The sequence below is a fragment of the Parasteatoda tepidariorum genome, chromosome 1 (assembly GCF_043381705.1).
Source record: "Parasteatoda tepidariorum isolate YZ-2023 chromosome 1, CAS_Ptep_4.0, whole genome shotgun sequence".
NCBI classification, from domain to species: domain Eukaryota; kingdom Metazoa; phylum Arthropoda; class Arachnida; order Araneae; family Theridiidae; genus Parasteatoda; species Parasteatoda tepidariorum.
The window spans coordinates 42516444-42534280 of record NC_092204.1 but is presented as its reverse complement, the minus strand read 5'-3'; the positions used below and the strand labels follow the sequence as shown (position 1 = coordinate 42534280).

General features: G+C 25.5%; 1 protein-coding gene across 7 annotated transcripts in view; it reads left to right on the top strand.

Annotated features, from left to right (window-relative positions):
• The window catches only part of LOC107436145 (GTPase-activating Rap/Ran-GAP domain-like protein 3), a 563687-nt gene that overhangs the window by 257886 nt on the left and 287964 nt on the right, over positions 1-17837 (top strand). For 2 of the 7 annotated variants that reach the window (XM_016047729.4, XM_071179203.1), the window contains exon 1: positions 15357-16647. The exons of the other annotated variants lie outside the window; for them this stretch is intronic. In XM_016047729.4, the coding sequence (XP_015903215.1) occupies positions 16418-16647 (230 nt within the window). In that variant the 5' untranslated portion in view covers positions 15357-16417. Of the gene's footprint in view, positions 1-15356; positions 16648-17837 lie in introns of those variants that run through there. 7 annotated transcript variants of the gene reach the window in all.

Below are 17837 nucleotides of genomic sequence, written 5' to 3'. Positions count from 1 at the left end.
ATGTACATTACAAATGAAGTACAATGCATAACGTTATTTACATTAAAAATAAATTTTATTTATTGATATAGGGAAACATCGAGTCACCGCAACAACAGTAAATTCTGACTTCCACTGATGCTATGTTATGTGCACTAAATATTCATTGCTTTCGCAATACATGTTTATTTTTAAATAAAATATACTTGTTTCATTTAATGTCATGACATGGGATCATTTTAAATAATTCATAAAAAATAACTATCAAAGTTTTGTGCGTTTTATGATTTTGACAACTCTATACTTTATGCGCATGAAAATGGCATTTGTTACGGACATATAAACATATGAACACAACTAAATGCTTAAAAGATTATTTTATAATTAGATAAATAAGCTTAAATTACTTACTTTAATTTATTTTCTGTTAAAATAATAGCATGATTTCAAACGTTACTACTTTGAACATGCATCAAAATACTAAATTGCCATTCTAAATATGTATCATACAGTAAATTTTAACTTATCTATGTCTACTATTTGCTAAGAATATCATTAAATAACCATGGTATTAAGACTTTATAGTCTTATTTTTATTTAGAAAAATCTAGACACCATTTAAAAAATAGAATTACAATGGCCCAATTAACATCAAGAATGTTCGAAATTGCTTGTTTCAATTGGGAAAAAAATATTTTTGAAGAATTTATAGAAAATTTTGCAATATCTTGTGTTTATTCCTGTTTCTAGACAGTATTACAATTATATACCATTTAAAAGTGTTTATGAATCTGAAATAAAAAATTTATTATGAATAAAATATCTAATTCAATAAAAGAACTAATAATGGTGAATATTTATATATATCTTACTATCAAAATTTTCCATATTATTGCTATAACATTTATCATTTTTTCGCAAACAGTTAACAATATGGCAAATGTTTTAGTGGGGTAATTCTATAGGCTATATTGTCATAGAGGAGCGATGATATCTAAATATCTCAGCTTAAATATCTCAGATATCTTTTACTATATTGCAGCATTTGTAGTTGTTTCGTAGAAATCATTTTTACTTGTTTATCAGTTTGGACGAAGCATTGCTTTTCATGACACAAAAAATTATGTAAAATTTAAATTTTTATTTTATTTAGGGGTCAATTATTTCATGGGACTGTTGTTTTTCAATGCGTAGATCAAATATTTTTTTCATCCAGCTATCCCTTTAAAGAACATATATATTTCAATTTCTGTTCCTGAATAAAAAGCAAAGGAATATTACAATGAAGTTATTCTAATAAATAGGTGGCTATCTCATCATCAGCTTTTGGAGAGAGAGCCACAAAAAATCGAGCAACAATGGCCGCTTTTCATTACTATATATTAACACATCAAGGATCGTAGGGTCCTTTAAAAGCTTAAAAATAGTTAGAGAAAATTAGAATCTAGGATGCATTTTAGTAAATGTGTTGTAATCACCACGCTTAATTTTTCAAAAAAAAAATAAATAATTTTAAGAGTTCTGGGTTTGTGAAGTTTTTTCATTTGGTTTGGTTCTGTTTCGTAATTTTAAGGTTAAAGTGAATAAAAAGAAGTACTGTTTTTTACTACAGTATTAAAACCGCTTTCTTAAAATTATTAGGACTCAAATTACCGTGAATCATACACACCCTGCTTACTACTTTGCTATACTAAAAATCAAGCATATTATCCGATAGAACCCTGCATATTATCCAATTCTATAAACTCAGAATATCAGTTTGTTAGATGTGGAGAAGAATATAATACTGCAACTAATAATAATAATAATATATATAGGGTGCATACAATGACTCTATGAAACATGTATAAATTTTGAAAACCTTTGCCAAAATGTAGTAAAGTTGCTTCGAAAGTGATTGATTAAATCTGCCTCATTAGAGTTTGTTTATTTGATTATTTTTACTTATTTTTCAAGAAAAAATTCATTCCTTACTGCTCATTGTAAGTTTCTAATGGTAAAGTCTATGAAATGTGTTATTTTCAATATTTTAACTTCAATTCTTTCCACTTCCTAACAACTTCTTTAGATAACCATTCTACTCTAACATTTGGAACAGATAGACACTAGTTAGTTTAATTTCAAACTATTTTGTTTCATATGTTGTTTACAATATTCCAGTATTTTTTGTTCAAAATCTGTTAACATGTATGAGAATTTAAAATATGAATAAACATTTAGTGTATATCCTTTCCTAGTTTTTTTTTATGTCGATTTAAATGAACTATGGCCATCTATCTCAGTTCTACCCTAATTAATTTTCTCAAACTTGATTGCTTATCAAAGATCTAATCTAACTTTAGTCATTTACTTAAATCAAATTATATTTATTTAGTAAAGTGATATCTTAAAAGCGTAACATTAAAAAAATAGAAAGAAAAAATTATTTTGATACGATACATGAAAAATGTAGCATTATAAAAAGAATATCTATTTTTTGAGAAAAAGAAGAAAAAAACTGACATGATTGATCACACCTTCAGCGAGCTATAATTGGAAATCAATTTCATAAAAATGTATCTAAATAGGTAGATATAACATTAAATTTGTATTGGATATTTTTTACTGAAGTACTTAATCCTTGAAGCAAATTTCAAAATGGTTCGAATAAGGCTGCATTAAGTATCAGAAACAAAGTATTAAGTTCGTATTTTCGCCATTGACTATCGCGAGAATGAATATTTAAAATTATAAATAAATTATTATAAAACAAAATAATTTCTTATTCCATAATTATATACGTAAGTTGGTGCCACCTTGATTAAATAGTTTCATATGAAAGTAACGCGTTTACAAGTAATGAGTTCAAGTTGAAAAATTAACTTGTAAGTTGCGTTAATTACTGAAAACAATAATTTTAATCATGTGTAATTTGTTTTTCATACATAAAATATTTACTATTATGCAATGTTTGTCAAACAATTTTTTAAATATTTGGCCCATTAAAGATTTCGTACGGGCTTTCCTATATTCAGCATTATTATAATACACAGCTGTTTAATGATATAGTATTTTATGGTTCTGTATTTGGCTTGATTCCAAACTTAAGTTATAATTCGAAGTATCAGATGTTCTCGTTTTGCTCTGAACGTTACGTTACTGATTTATCATTAACACATATTTCAATCAACAGTTATTTCATATAAAATTTGAATAATATCATTCATTTTTATATTATGAAATATTTATCATTTGATATTAGTAAAAATCTTATTATGATGTATTTATTTAAATGTAGCATTACAAAACACATTGAATTCTTATGGTGCCATCTAGTATCAAAAACAAAAATTTCTAGTAAAATGAAACATTTCTAAGCAAACTTCCAAAAAATATTTCTGATTTTCACAAAATTATAAAAATATAACACAGCAGAAAAAAAATAATAATTTAAAGAGATATTATTTCAAAAACATTTACGAAATAAATATTTCAGATTTAATACAAGAAGAATATTCCGAATTAAAACGCGTCGTTAAGAATTAAAAAGTATTCTAGTTTTTAAAAACTATCGTTTTATGTGGTTCTATTTAAAATTGGAATGTGCATTAGACAGTAAAAAATATTATTATTTTCAATAAAAATAAAACTTGCTGAGCATTATATGGTACAGAAGTATTGCATCTTTACCTTTAAAATTTATACTACCGTTTTGAAACTCGTTATTGATTTTCGTAACTGACGATATTTCTCCTTCTAAAACATAGAATGAGGAAAATTGAAACTTCACTTCTAGGAACATTTCCAATTAGAAACGGTTTCATAGCAATCACCTTAAATTTTTCAAAGTTACAACGGAACACTGAGTCATTTTAGACGCTCTTGTCATAAAGACTTTGAAGTTTCAACTAAAGTTTTTATATAGAATGTGACAAGTTCTAATAACAACTATGGAGAATTTTGCTAGCAGATATAAAGACACAATTCTTTAGACAGGTACAATAGCTATTTTTTTTTAAAAAAAAGATGTCACAATAATTTCAATATCTTCATATTTCCTGGAATTGAATCATATATACTAGTCTATTTATTCTTTTTAACATTAATTTTCAGTTTTCATTCATTAATAAATAATTCATGAAAGTGAAGCAGACACTATTAGACACATAAGAAAAATGAAACTTAGATTTAAATACAGAATTAATTGGTTAAAGAGTTTTTCATATTTTATTTCATTGCCCAAGATTTAAATGAATCGGGTGGTTTCATTAAAGTGTACTTTTGCATATTTGTCTTGCTATTGAATCAATTATTTCTTGAATATTCTGATTAATTAAGTTTAAATATTTATCACTACATATCACATTTTTAGTGATTTCTTCCCAGTATTGGATTCATTATTAAATAATACTTTATTCAAGATTTTCATCAAAGGAATATAAAAAAGCTTAGATGGATATAATTTACTTTCTATGAGAAATTTCCTCAGCAGCGAGATATTATTCAATCAATTAAGTATTGAATATTTTGATGAAATGAAGTTAAATGATGTTGTTTTAGAAATTTCTCATTTAATAAGAATTCCCTTTACATTCCTTTTACTAAGCTCACCTCTTCTATGGAATTACTAATCTCAATTTACATTAAATTTCTATTATTGTTTCAATTTAATACATTTTACTCACCTTGTGAATTTAATTCTGCTCCTACTTCAGACTTTTATGCTTGACTTTAAATATTTGCATTGCATATCTTTGATATAGTTTGCATAGTTAGAAAATTAATTTTTATTGACGTTAAATGCATATCTCAAAATAATTTTTTAAATGGATGAAACTTGAATATTGTTCTATTTATGAAGATTTGCATAGAATTAAATATGAGTTATAACTTTTTTGTGGGCCTAACTATATTTTCAGGGTTTATTTTTTTGATTTTTAGATAAGGAAATTCTTAAAGGTCTACGATATATCCTATTTTGACAAGAATGAAAAAACAAACAAAAAAGAAAAGAAAAATTTAAATGAGAACTAAATGGAAAATTTAAAAAATAAAAACTCAAATATATTTTTTACTTAAAAATAATTTTTCTATTTAACTATTAAATTAAAAAAAATTATTTTCATGAAAATATTTTATGAAAACCAGTTTTCGAAACTAATTTAAATATTTTCCTTGAATTTCACAGATAAAAGAAATTTATGTGGTTGATGGTTTATTTTTTGAATTTTGTGCGTGTTGAACTATTTACAAACGCAGTGAATAAGTGAACTATAATTGAAAGGATTTTATAAATTTACTGGCCAGCGTTCCCGAGATTTCCTCCAGACCCCAAACTGACGTAAATTTGATCATTGTGGTTGCGGAAATAAGTCATTTAAAGCAGAATTTCAAAAGGTATGCGTTGTGCATTGGCTTAGTTTGTGAGAATTATATAATTTGTTCGATTCTTCCTTTTTAAGAATTGAATTATGATTGCTTCTATGGCAGCAGAAAACTTCTGACTTTTGTAGGGAGGATCTCCCATTATAATTGAAGCCACTGTTTTCAGAAGAGAAAATTTTGTCAAGTTCCCTCAGTATTCTGTTCTTATGTACTATTTCAGGATTTTTAAAAGTTAACGGAATTTTTACTAGATCTCAGCACATAACAAATAAACAGCTTATCGCCAACGTAAAAGTCGCGATATTTTTCACCAAAAACGTTTTTCAGAAAAAGTTTAAAATGCGGTTAGTCATTTTAACCCACAGTACCTACATTTAATAATTAAAATAATGATATTTAGATAACCAGATTTGTTAATAAATTAAGTAGTTTTGGCTGTTTTAAAAGCTTGTGACTTCATTTAAACATTTGAATATCTTAGAATAATATAGAAACTTACAAATTCATTCAAAATAATATTATTAAAACAGTAAGATTTTGAGTTTTTTTTATTTTAAATTTTTTGTATATTAAGTTCACGTGTGATGTGATGTTAGAGGATGTGCACAGATTTAGTTTAAATATTATTTCTTCAAAGTAATGAGTTGAAACATGTTCAAAGTGTTAAATATTTTAAAAATCATCAAATCTAAAAACACATTTTCTTTGGGTCAAAGCTATTTATCAAATACAAGTTAGCTATCTTTTCATTTAAATAAAAACATCTAAGGACGCAGAAAAAAAGTACAAAAAAAAACAGACTATACGTATAAAGAGCATTCTTATTTTAATAAATTATAACCATTCCAATCAAACAAGATGTATGTCCAATATAATGTCTCAATGGTTTCAGTAAGTGTTCAGTCAGTCAATCAATCAGTAAGTGTTTTGATTATTTGATTTATTAGTTGAGTTTAGTCTTGACTTCCGGTCTCTGGATATTTTCAAAGCTGCAGAAATCAATATGAATCACTCTTACATGAATAGACAATTTATTATTTCATTTCATCATGATACTATATGTTTATTAGCGGAGATTGCCCTGTCAGTGCAATTATATCAAACGACATTTGTATTGTGGAACAAAAGGTTGAATGAATGGAGCAAAACATTTCTATTTATACTGTGGCATTAAATTACTGATGTATTTTTTCATTGTGAGAAAAAATTCACTTTCAATATATTTACTTTTATGTAATTAGATTATAGCATCTTAAAAAGTATATTTATAGTAAATTATCTGAAGTATTAACGTAGTATAAAATACATCTGAAAATTTAATTTTTCAGTAAGCAGCCAGTGCCTAGCACACTCTAATAACCTAGTAGCCACTTTTTTCTCAAACCTTATAAGTCGGGAACTGATATCGATAGGTTCTTTTCATTTAATAGCAGCATTTTGCACATTTTTTGGAATGAATTATTTGCATTTTTTAAAAAAGAAAATTCATATCACAAAATTATTATTAAAATAAAATTTAATTCGACAATAAAAATAATATAAATATATGACAAAACTTAGTTAAACTTACTTAATATGGACTTTAAAGAAATTTATTTAAAAATATTTTGGGGAGGTGAAATACATTTATTGTTTGCATTACAATTTTGAAATACGTGAAGTGTAAAGAACCTCGTCATCAACATGAATCGTTACAACATAAATTGATAGATTCTGTAGAATCGAAATCGCGAATGGTGATGTTGGATATTTCAATGAAAATTCTGTTTACCAGAGTCTTTCTGCATTGATATACTTTTATCATTAAGCAAATTTCATAAAAAATGAAGAAAAAAAATGGAACAGAAATTTCGGTTGCTGAAGTCACCACCTTTTTTTTCTTTGACTAGCAACGTAGCGAGTGGTTATTCTCAGGTCTAGTATAGTGTATTTCATCAGCCTAGTTAATGCGTAAATATTAAAAAAAGAAAGAATTGATATTGATTTCTTTAAATGAGGTATCAATGACAAGAAAACAATATTGTTGATATATATTTAATGTTAAATATTATGTTAGGTGGCTTATTCGCGCATATTTTATGTTTTATTTTTATTGCTTTAATTGTTTTGTTTGGGCAAAGGTTACTTGGATTTTTTTTACGGTTTTAATAGGTTAATATTACCACTTTTAACCACGATCTAACTCACTCACGTTCAAAATTTTTTATTCAATTGCATTTTAAATTAATTATTTAAGTTAATTATTAAGTATTAAGTATTAATATTTGAATTAATTGTTAAGGTCTTTTGATGCATACTTCCCCTCATGGGATTGTCCAAGTTATTTCAAAGTAGTTGTAGCCTGAAATCTGGGATGGCCAACCCCTCTTTTGCTTCATGCATATTGTGCATAAAATAATGCAGTGAACAAATACAATTTAATTTGCTCTTAATTTTTTGTTTTAAGACAATGAAATGCATTTTTATTCTTCACTATGAAGAAGTACTAATATAAAACTGAAATAAAGCAACACACAGACAACAACTACGTGAATAATACCGTGCAATACTGCATTTTGCATGCTTTTAACGAAAATTAGAAAAAAAAGTGCAGGTAATGAAATTATAGAGTGATAGTGTATATGTATGAAAAAGAAAGAGTTAATAAAAATAATTGTGGTTATTAATAATAATTTCCAAATATTATTGAATTATAAACTAATAATTTATATATCTTCCTTATAAGTAATAATTTAATGCTTTGGAATTCAAAATATTTCTGTTTGAAGTATATATATATATTGATCAAGTGGGAAGTTACATATTTTATTATGAAATAAGTTTTTCTACATTGATGTAAACTTATTTTTTTGTCTTTTATATTATAAACGTTTTTATTAAAGACCAAAACATAATGCTTTAGTTTATTTTTCTAAATGTAATACGAAAAATATGACATGCTTATTTTCGATTACATAAAGAAATGTAATCAAAACGAGGATTCCGGTTTAATCATGCATAAATAGCTCTTTCACGAATGTTTACTACAATTCATGCCTTCTTGGATTTCGATTTCAAATGCCAGTACCATGTGTTACGCAAATCAGCAATGCCATACTTTTGGCAGGCACATACTAAACCTTACTAAATGAATGTTTTCAATATTAGACAATATTTAGATTTATCATTTCACCAGGTTTTACATTAACTTTCTGCATTTTTTATAAAAAAAATTTTCTAGTTACATAGCGTAAAAAAATTCTGAAAGGGATAAATTCTTTTCGTTTTCTAAAAATATCCGGGATTAATAGATATAAATGTCCTTATCAATGAGAAAAAAGCATGATCAAAACAATCAGAATATGGTTAAATTTTCAGTTTTTCTGGCTTTATGGGAATACCAAAAAGCATGGTATTTTTTACCGCAGTCAGTACTTTGGTAATGCTTTTGGTAATATTCACAATAAAATATAATTTTATATTATGAAATAAAATATGGTAAATTTATCTTTCTACCTCTGAGAATAACGTAGAAACTATTTATTCGGTTAAATTTACTCTTCAGTTTTGTATTTTTTGCTAAATGTGCGGTAATTTTAACTATTACAGAAAACCGGAATTCCGGGTATACAATCACCGCATGGACGGAAGAATTACGTAGTTAATGGTTTAGATATCCTACATCTGGTTTTTATTAACCAGAATTATCACCATACAGAAACCAGAATCATCACCATACTGTAAGATATTCTTACGTATCACAATATTTTAACATGTATGTATAAATTCCCCGTATTCACAACAAATCGAATTACATTTAATGTTAACAATTATTGGTTTTTATGTGTTTATACGTGAAATTGATTTATTTTACAATCTTGTATATCCAAGCTCTTTTAGAATTTTATGAACATGTTTAACTATAATTCCATTCATATTTTAAGCAACCTTAAGATGATGATAATCTGAATCATATTATCGTATATATTAAACATGATTATATAATAATATGGTTCTACTTAAATGAACACGTGATTCAATTTAACACGTTATGAGGATTACATTAATTTTGCATGATATATATTGGTTCAAGGTGTATTAGAGCTCAACGTTCAACTGATTTCTTAAGGCTAGAAACTTTTACGTCTTACACTCGATTGTCGGTGCTGCTTGCTGTTGCGGAAACACTAAAAATTGCATAACCAGTGCATAGAACCTGAATCATGTTCACCAACAATGCTCTAGATCAGCAGTTGTAAATTTTTTTCAGCAACAGAACCATAAGCGATCAAGCTTCTTTTAGTGGAACCTAGACACAATAAATAAAGTTCATTAGCTGTAAATTTTCTAACCAAAAAAAAATTGGAAGAAGTTTTTTTTAAAAATTGTTTTATTAAGAACAGTCTTAAAATTTGTACTTAGGCAGTTAAAGCAATGTGTTTGCAGCGGCATGTTGTCTGGTTGTTTTCATCTAGTTGTTAGTTATGTTATGATTGAATAAGAGAGTTTTAATTAAATTTGTTTTCAAAAACTGAGCTATATTTAACAGGTATAATGTTTATCAAAGAATTTTTTTTCTTGAGTTGGTTTATTTAATTTTTAATTATAAAGTGCAATGAGAATTACTGCTTCAATTTATAAATGCATATCCTTATTTTAATTTGTGTAAAATAATGCTATTGAAAATATATATTTTTAAATTTTGTTAGTTATAGATTTTAAAATCATTATTCGTTAAAAAAAAATCATAATTTCCAGAGACCCAGCTATATTTCTAAGTCACTCTAAGGTTCCGCGAAACAACTTGTTGGAACTGCTGATCTGGATAAATTGATAGTCCTTGCAAAATATTCGTTTGATAATATATATTTATAATTGTAAAAAAGTAAGGATATTAATAATTGAAAATTCTCATAAAGTTTTTACAATCACCAAGAGATATGAAAAGAGCTTTCATGGAAATCACTCTTTCTACTAGCCTAATTCTTTCATAAGTTTATATAAACAAGTGATTTTTTTTCTCTTTTATTTTTCTTAAGCTTTCTCATAAACACTGTTATTGTGAAGAATTGGGGTTTGATCCCAGAGGTGACTTGAAGTCCACCCAGCTTCAGATCAATGGGTACCAACTTGTCAGGGAAGTAAAGATAGCTTGCGTGCTGGCAACCTTGCTGCAATCATGGCGTTGGTCATGAAATTGTCAAAACTCTAACCTCTATGACCCCCAATGTCTACAACGGGCTGTAGCGAAAGTGCTTTACTTTACTTTTCTCATAAACAGAATTTTAAAATATAAATTTTACAAATAATAACATAGCACAATTTTTAAACATGAATCTTCAAATCAATAAACTGATGGTTGGGTAATTATTTTTATTGATTTTAATGCTTGTATAACAAATATAAATATAGAGATTCATGCGATTTATACTTTCTCCAAAAATTTTATAAATAATTGTAATCTGATACAATGCATGTTTAAAAAATATATTATAAATATATTTTTTTTAAATTTATTTTTAAAAGAAATTACCCATGATAAATAAATAATATATTTCTAAAGATTTTTATCCTTTTGAAACGTTAGTATAAAAATAAAATACCCTCATACTTTTCCTGGCAATTACAAGGTAATATACTGCTTGACCCACTTTCCTGCCATACATTTTTCCTGATATGTCCGTAAAAACGTCCCAATCATCCCGAATGACAATGCAATAAATTGCTGAGTTGACACTATGAAGTACATACTGCAGTTATATAACTTGTTACAGTAAGTACTCGTTAAAGTTGAAAGGGTAATATGTCATTTTAGGGGAGGATGTACAACTTTATCAAAAAAGCTCTGGTTTAAATTATTACTTTTATTTCCGAAATCCTTAGAAAGAAATCACTGCCATGAGCAGAAGTTTACTCTGATTTTATTGTCTGACAAGATCTTTTTCGAAACAAAATCATAAAAAACCTCATATTTTTAACATTTTATGCTAAATGAAGCGTATATCAAAATTGTGGATTTAAAATTTTATTAAATTTTTAATTTTATTTTTTTTATTTCTTTTTACATTCATTTATGCAAATAAAATTTATACAAAAAAAAACTAAAATATTTTATTTTTTAGAAAAAAAATGTGTAAAAAAAGTTTCTAAAATTTTTTTATCGTGATCAATTAATTACTCATGTTTGATTGAGCTGATTAATATGTAAGTAGACTAAATAGAATATTTAAAATTTTAACTAGTAAGGGTTTTAAGTGATTTATCATTTCAATGCTTATTTCCAGGCAGCAAATTTAAAATGAAATTTTAGATAATTAAAAGTAAATTTTAATGCATGCATAATTATTTTATTTTTATTCATTTTGGATGTAAACCATTAAATCATGAAATCACTTAAATCAATAAAAAATGAGGAGGAAAAAAACTTCTATGAAGTATAGTCAGATGCAATGAGCCCAGCTGTGTTTGATTGGTATGGATTATGCATACCACCCCGAGTATTAGTCGTATGGGTTGGTATGAACTCGCACTAGCCACAGTACTGAAGTTAAATATCCTCAGTGGCAAATAGATGATAGGTTAGAATCCTTTGCCTTAGGGCTAACCGTGGGAGGTTTTCGTGGATTTCCCCTCCATGTAACGCAAATAAGGGTTAGTTCCCCTAAAAGGTTTCTTCTGGGTTGGACACAAAATTACAATGCTATGGAGTTGAACATTGTTTGACGCAACTTTAAAAATGGGTTGGCTATTCAACGCAGGTAAAAAAAATATAATGATGCACTTTGAGACATTAAACCAAACTGTGTGTTTGACTTATATTTTGTTTCAAAATTGGCAAGCAGACTAAAAAATATCTTATAAATTTATGAAAAATTCATTTAAACTTTTCAAGTCGATATGACATTACTCATACCTGGCTAAAACAGGCCTCTATACAATTTCACATTAAGATATAATGTCTCAATAAATAAAAATTTTAAGTAACACTACACTGTGAGAAATGTTACAGACTGTCAAACAATAAACTCTTTCAGGTTTGCTTTGAACATAACAAGAATATGAACCTTATATTATATTATATTATATTATATATAATATAAGGTTCATAATATAAGGATAGTTATGTTATATTATATTATATTATATTATATTATATTATATTATATTATATTATATTATATTATATTATATTATATTATATTATATTATATTATATTATATTATATTATATTATATTATATTATATTATATTATATTATATTATATTATATTATATTATATTATATTATATTATATTATATTATATTATATTATATTATATTATATTATATTATATTATATTATATTATATTATATTATATTATATTATATTATATTATATTATATTATATTATATTATATTATATTATATTATATTATATTATATTATATTATATTATATTATATTATATTATATTATATTATATTATATTATATTATATTATATTATATTATATTATATTATATTATATTATATTATATTATATTATATTATATTATATTATATTATATTATATTATATTATATTATATTATATTATATTATATTATATTATATTATATTATATTATATTATATTATATTATATTATATTATATTATATTATATTATATTATATTATATTATATTATATTATATTATATTATATTATATTATATTATATTATATTATATTATATTATATTATATTATATTATATTATATTATATTATATTATATTATATTATATTATATTATATTATATTATATTATATTATATTATATTATATTATATTATATTATATTATATTATATTATATTATATTATATTATATTATATTATATTATATTATATTATATTATATTATATTATATTATATTATATTATATTATATTATATTATATTATATTATATTATATTATATTATATTATATTATATTATATTATATTATATTATATTATATTATATTATATTATATTATATTATATTATATTATATTATATTATATTATATTATATTATATTATATTATATTATATTATATTATATTATATTATATTATATTATATTATNGAGATAAAAAAAATTAGACATTGAAAAATTTATGAGAAGTTTTGAAGCTAGTTATTATTGGAAACACTGTTTGGGACATGCCAGGCAAATTACATTTTGAAGTTCAATTAAATTTTTTAACTATACAAACAGTCAATGGTAGTGCAGAGTCATTTTAAAATGCTAACAGCAATTCTATTTATTAATTTTTTTTAAAAAAATGTTCTTTTAGTATTATAGTATTAGACCTTGGAGCAAGGGACAGTGAATTGTCATATTTCGTGAGAATCACCCATATATTACCCTAAATTAGCTAATTTATATGAAATTAAATTTGAGTAAGAAAGTCGCATATTTCAGTAAGTTTAAAATATTAATATTCTGAACTAATGAACACAATCTTTCCCCTTTTGTCATCCAATGTGATTTAATGTTTTTTTTTAAACAGCTGTGTATTGTAGGGCTTCTATTTTATCATTATGTTTCTATTTTATTATTATAAAAAGGCAGTAAATTCAGGCAGTCTAACGCCATGTTACACTTTAATTTTACAATATTATTTTACTTATCATCATTTGAATTTAAATGCCATAGATAAAAGATTTCCGATGTTGAGGAGAAATGGTAGACGTCTGCATTGTGTAAAAACATTTGTCGAGCAAAATGTTTATATATTTAAATATAATGAGGTATATTTTAAGAAGAAACTGGAAACGGAATAATGTCTAATAATATCAAGTTTAAAATAGATAAATATTTGCATTTGTATTCCGAAAACACCTACGGCTGGGAAAATACAGTTGTGCAAGCTATCATATTTTGAAACTATAACAGGTGTGAGAACTTAGTGGTTACATAGACAATGATATTGTACAGTGGTGCATCGCTTTACTTAAACGATCTGTTTTTTTTTTAAATAACCTCATGAAAATGAAATGGTAGGAAATTAATTGACTAAAAACTTTATTTGCCTAAAAAATATATAAATAAGAAATAATAGTCTATATGTTTCAAGTCCTCAAAAATAGGAGCATATTCTCAAAACTTGCTAGACGTGAATGAGAAAAATCATTCTACTTTTGTTTCTTCTCATTCACATCTGCCATGTCTTGAAAATGGGCGCTTGTTTTTCAGCACTTGAAAAATGTAAACTATTGTTTTTTATCATATATTGTTTGAGCGAATGAAAGTTTTAATCAGGTGAAGTCTGCACTTTACTTTTTTCAATTAATATTTTTTAATAATAATAAATAAATGTCAGTTTTCTTATTAGATTTATTAATATTTTCACTTTATTTGACATTCAAAATGCTCAACGAAACTTTTTTTATATAAATGAATTCCTTTCCTTCATTCCTATAATAAACAGTTCAAGTAGAAACAACTATTTTTTAAAGCAATAAATGTAATGGTTATAGATTTTTCCATACATACATATTTCAGTTTGCTTATACACTTACACGAATAAATAATAAAAGGTCTATTTACTCCCTGCACAAGTTTTGATTTAATTATCTTACAACCAAAAATTTACATCAAATCAGGTTTTGATCTATGCATCAATTTAACACTATTAGAAATAATTGTAAAAAAAAGTTTATACATTTATTAGTCGTGCAAGGAATCTTAAGCAATTACAAAAATTCTGAGCATCATTTAAGTCTCGATGATATTATTTTATATCATCTTCCTCTTGTTTTTTTTTAAATTTAATCATTGGTTGAATCATCAACAATATCATACATCATGTACTGTGTAATTCACATCAAAATAAAAACAAGAAACTAAAATTTAATTTTCACGCTGTTCAATTGTTTTGATCAAATTGCAAACGCAAGAAAAGGATCAACGAAATGAAACCAATTTACAGAGTATCCAATCGCTACTTTATACACAAGCTTTAAATTAAAATTATTACAGACTTTCATTCAGGCCATTTCCTCCGTTTTGAGAGCGGACGATTCCTTCTCCACCTGTACTGGGATCGAGGCTACGCCATCCCCTGTCTTATCACCACCCCCAACAAGGCACTGCTTCCTCCACCTATAGAGTGAGAGGTTCCCGGTAGAAGAGGATTCGCGCACACCCGATACTAGCACGCCCAAAAAGCCCGTGTGATCGCACGGGGCGAGGGCAGTTTCGTTTCTAGTAGCACTTCATTATATTTCGCCGGCCGTTACTTTTTACAGATTTTGCGAACGCTACGATTTCGATACGGAAAATAATGTTTGCTGAAATTTGCACGGTACTCCCAAAAGTAAACGGTTTTTATTCGCTAGAGTTCGTAAATGTTTTATTGAATGAGGCATAAAAAACGAAAAATTATTTAATATTTATATTCTTCAGATGTAAAACTGAAGATCGATTTTAGAAACGCTTCAGTTTTTTTCGTCTTGAAGGAATGCAATAAGTGTTGTGTGCTATTTTCAAGTCAAATATATCGAATTTGTGACATATCACATCGAGTTTGTGTTCTTTAGCTATATAAGGATGTGATATTAGGTAGTTAAAAGAAATTCTAATCTATTTAAAAATATAGTGATGTCTGGAAATGATTATGATTCGTTCTGAAAGATGTAAAGCAAGAAAAATTTTAAAAAATCTAATACTATTCCAGTACATTTTTCTCTCTCTATCTTTTATTGGGAATTCAAATAACCTTGTTATTTGAATAAAATTCTTTAATTCTCTAATTTCAAATAAACTCTAATTGATCTCTCGAGCTTCAAAATCAAAGTACAAATTTTATTCGTACTGAATAAATGAATCATGCTATACATCGAGATGTTAATAATGGTTGATGTTTGCAATTATTTATTAAACCGTTATCTACTGAAGGTATAATACCGATATCACTTACATTAGCTTTAAATACTGGTGCTTATAGTGTGGTTAATACTACTTAAAGTAACTCGTGAAGACATATCACTTTGTTAGGAGAAAGAACTAGAACTGTATTAGGAGGAGAGAAAAGTAATTTCGTTAAAGTTTGGAACATACATTAGTCTCAGTGAAAGGCATCGACAATGCCTTGGTATCGAGGACCAAGTGGTTCTGCTCAAGATTTAATTGAATTACAAAAGGAGGAATCTGTTCCTGCTGCAGAAGTAAGCAAACTTCGAAGGGTTCTTACTTCACATGCAAAAAGAAGAAAGAAAAAATCAGCTCATCATGTTGGGGGATTTTGTCTCACATCGGTACTGAAAGAGCCGCTTTGCTTAGTGAACTCTGTTCCCCTCAATTTTGAATTTGGAAGGTAAGATATGCATTTAAACACACAATTCAAATTAATATTTAATGTTTACTGTAGTAATTTCAATTTTGTCTCACATCGGTACTGAAGGAGCCGCTTTGCTTTGTGAACTCTGTTCCCCTCAATTTTGAATTTGGAAGGTAAGATATGCATTTAAACACACAATTGAAATTAATATTTAATGTTTACTGTAGTACTGAATAATTTAATTTAAAAAAAATTTCACTAGAAAATTGTAATTTGAACTGGAAAAATAAATTAAAAAAATCATGTCATTATTTTTTTGTAAGCTTTTGCCTGTCTGCAAATTTAATTAATAATCAAAATGTCATGAAAATAAAAACAAAATTTAACACTGGAAATTTATATTTCGTTTTAAAGTGTTGCAAAAATTAAAAATTAGTTCTAACGACTTTCTTAAAAAAATTTTAGTACTAGAAGTTTTTCAAAAAATTAAAATGTGTAATAACCCGCAGCTATTTTAATGCAGAAAAAAAAATTATTTAATTTCTTACGAAGATCGCATTTTCTTCCAGGATGTGTTTTAAATATAAAAAATTCATTAAACTAACATTAGTGAACTTTTTTGGCGCTACCTTAAATTCAAATTAATATGGAGCGTTATTTTTTCATTTCTGAAACATTTTATTTTTGCATAAATTAAGTTATTCATCCAGAGCGAACATATAGATTTATTACAGATATATATTTGACTTATATAATACATTGAAGCAAAGTAATTTAACTTGGATCTAATTCTTATTACATTAAAAAATTATTATATTATTTATTGTATTTTCAATTGAATTTGGAATTTTTTGTTAATTTATTTTCATATTTATTGATGTAAGTAGCTTGTGTAATCCATTTTAACTCAAAATGTCACAAAATATAATAGAAATTTAGAAATTTTAATTTAGGAAAAGTATTTCATTTTTAATTCATTTTTTATTGTTTACGAAGAGGCTATTTTTGGTTATAAAACCCATTTATGAGAAAAAAAAATTATATTTTCGTTTTTTGTCTAAAATATCGCATTCAATCACAGTTATTTGCATTTGTAGTAATTTGAATTGAAGCTGATTTCATCAAATAAAAAGTAACGGAATATTTTTTTTCCAAGTTTATATTTCTAATAGCGGTGCGCTACAGCAAATTTTTCTTTTGTTTTTCTCACTTATATATATATATAT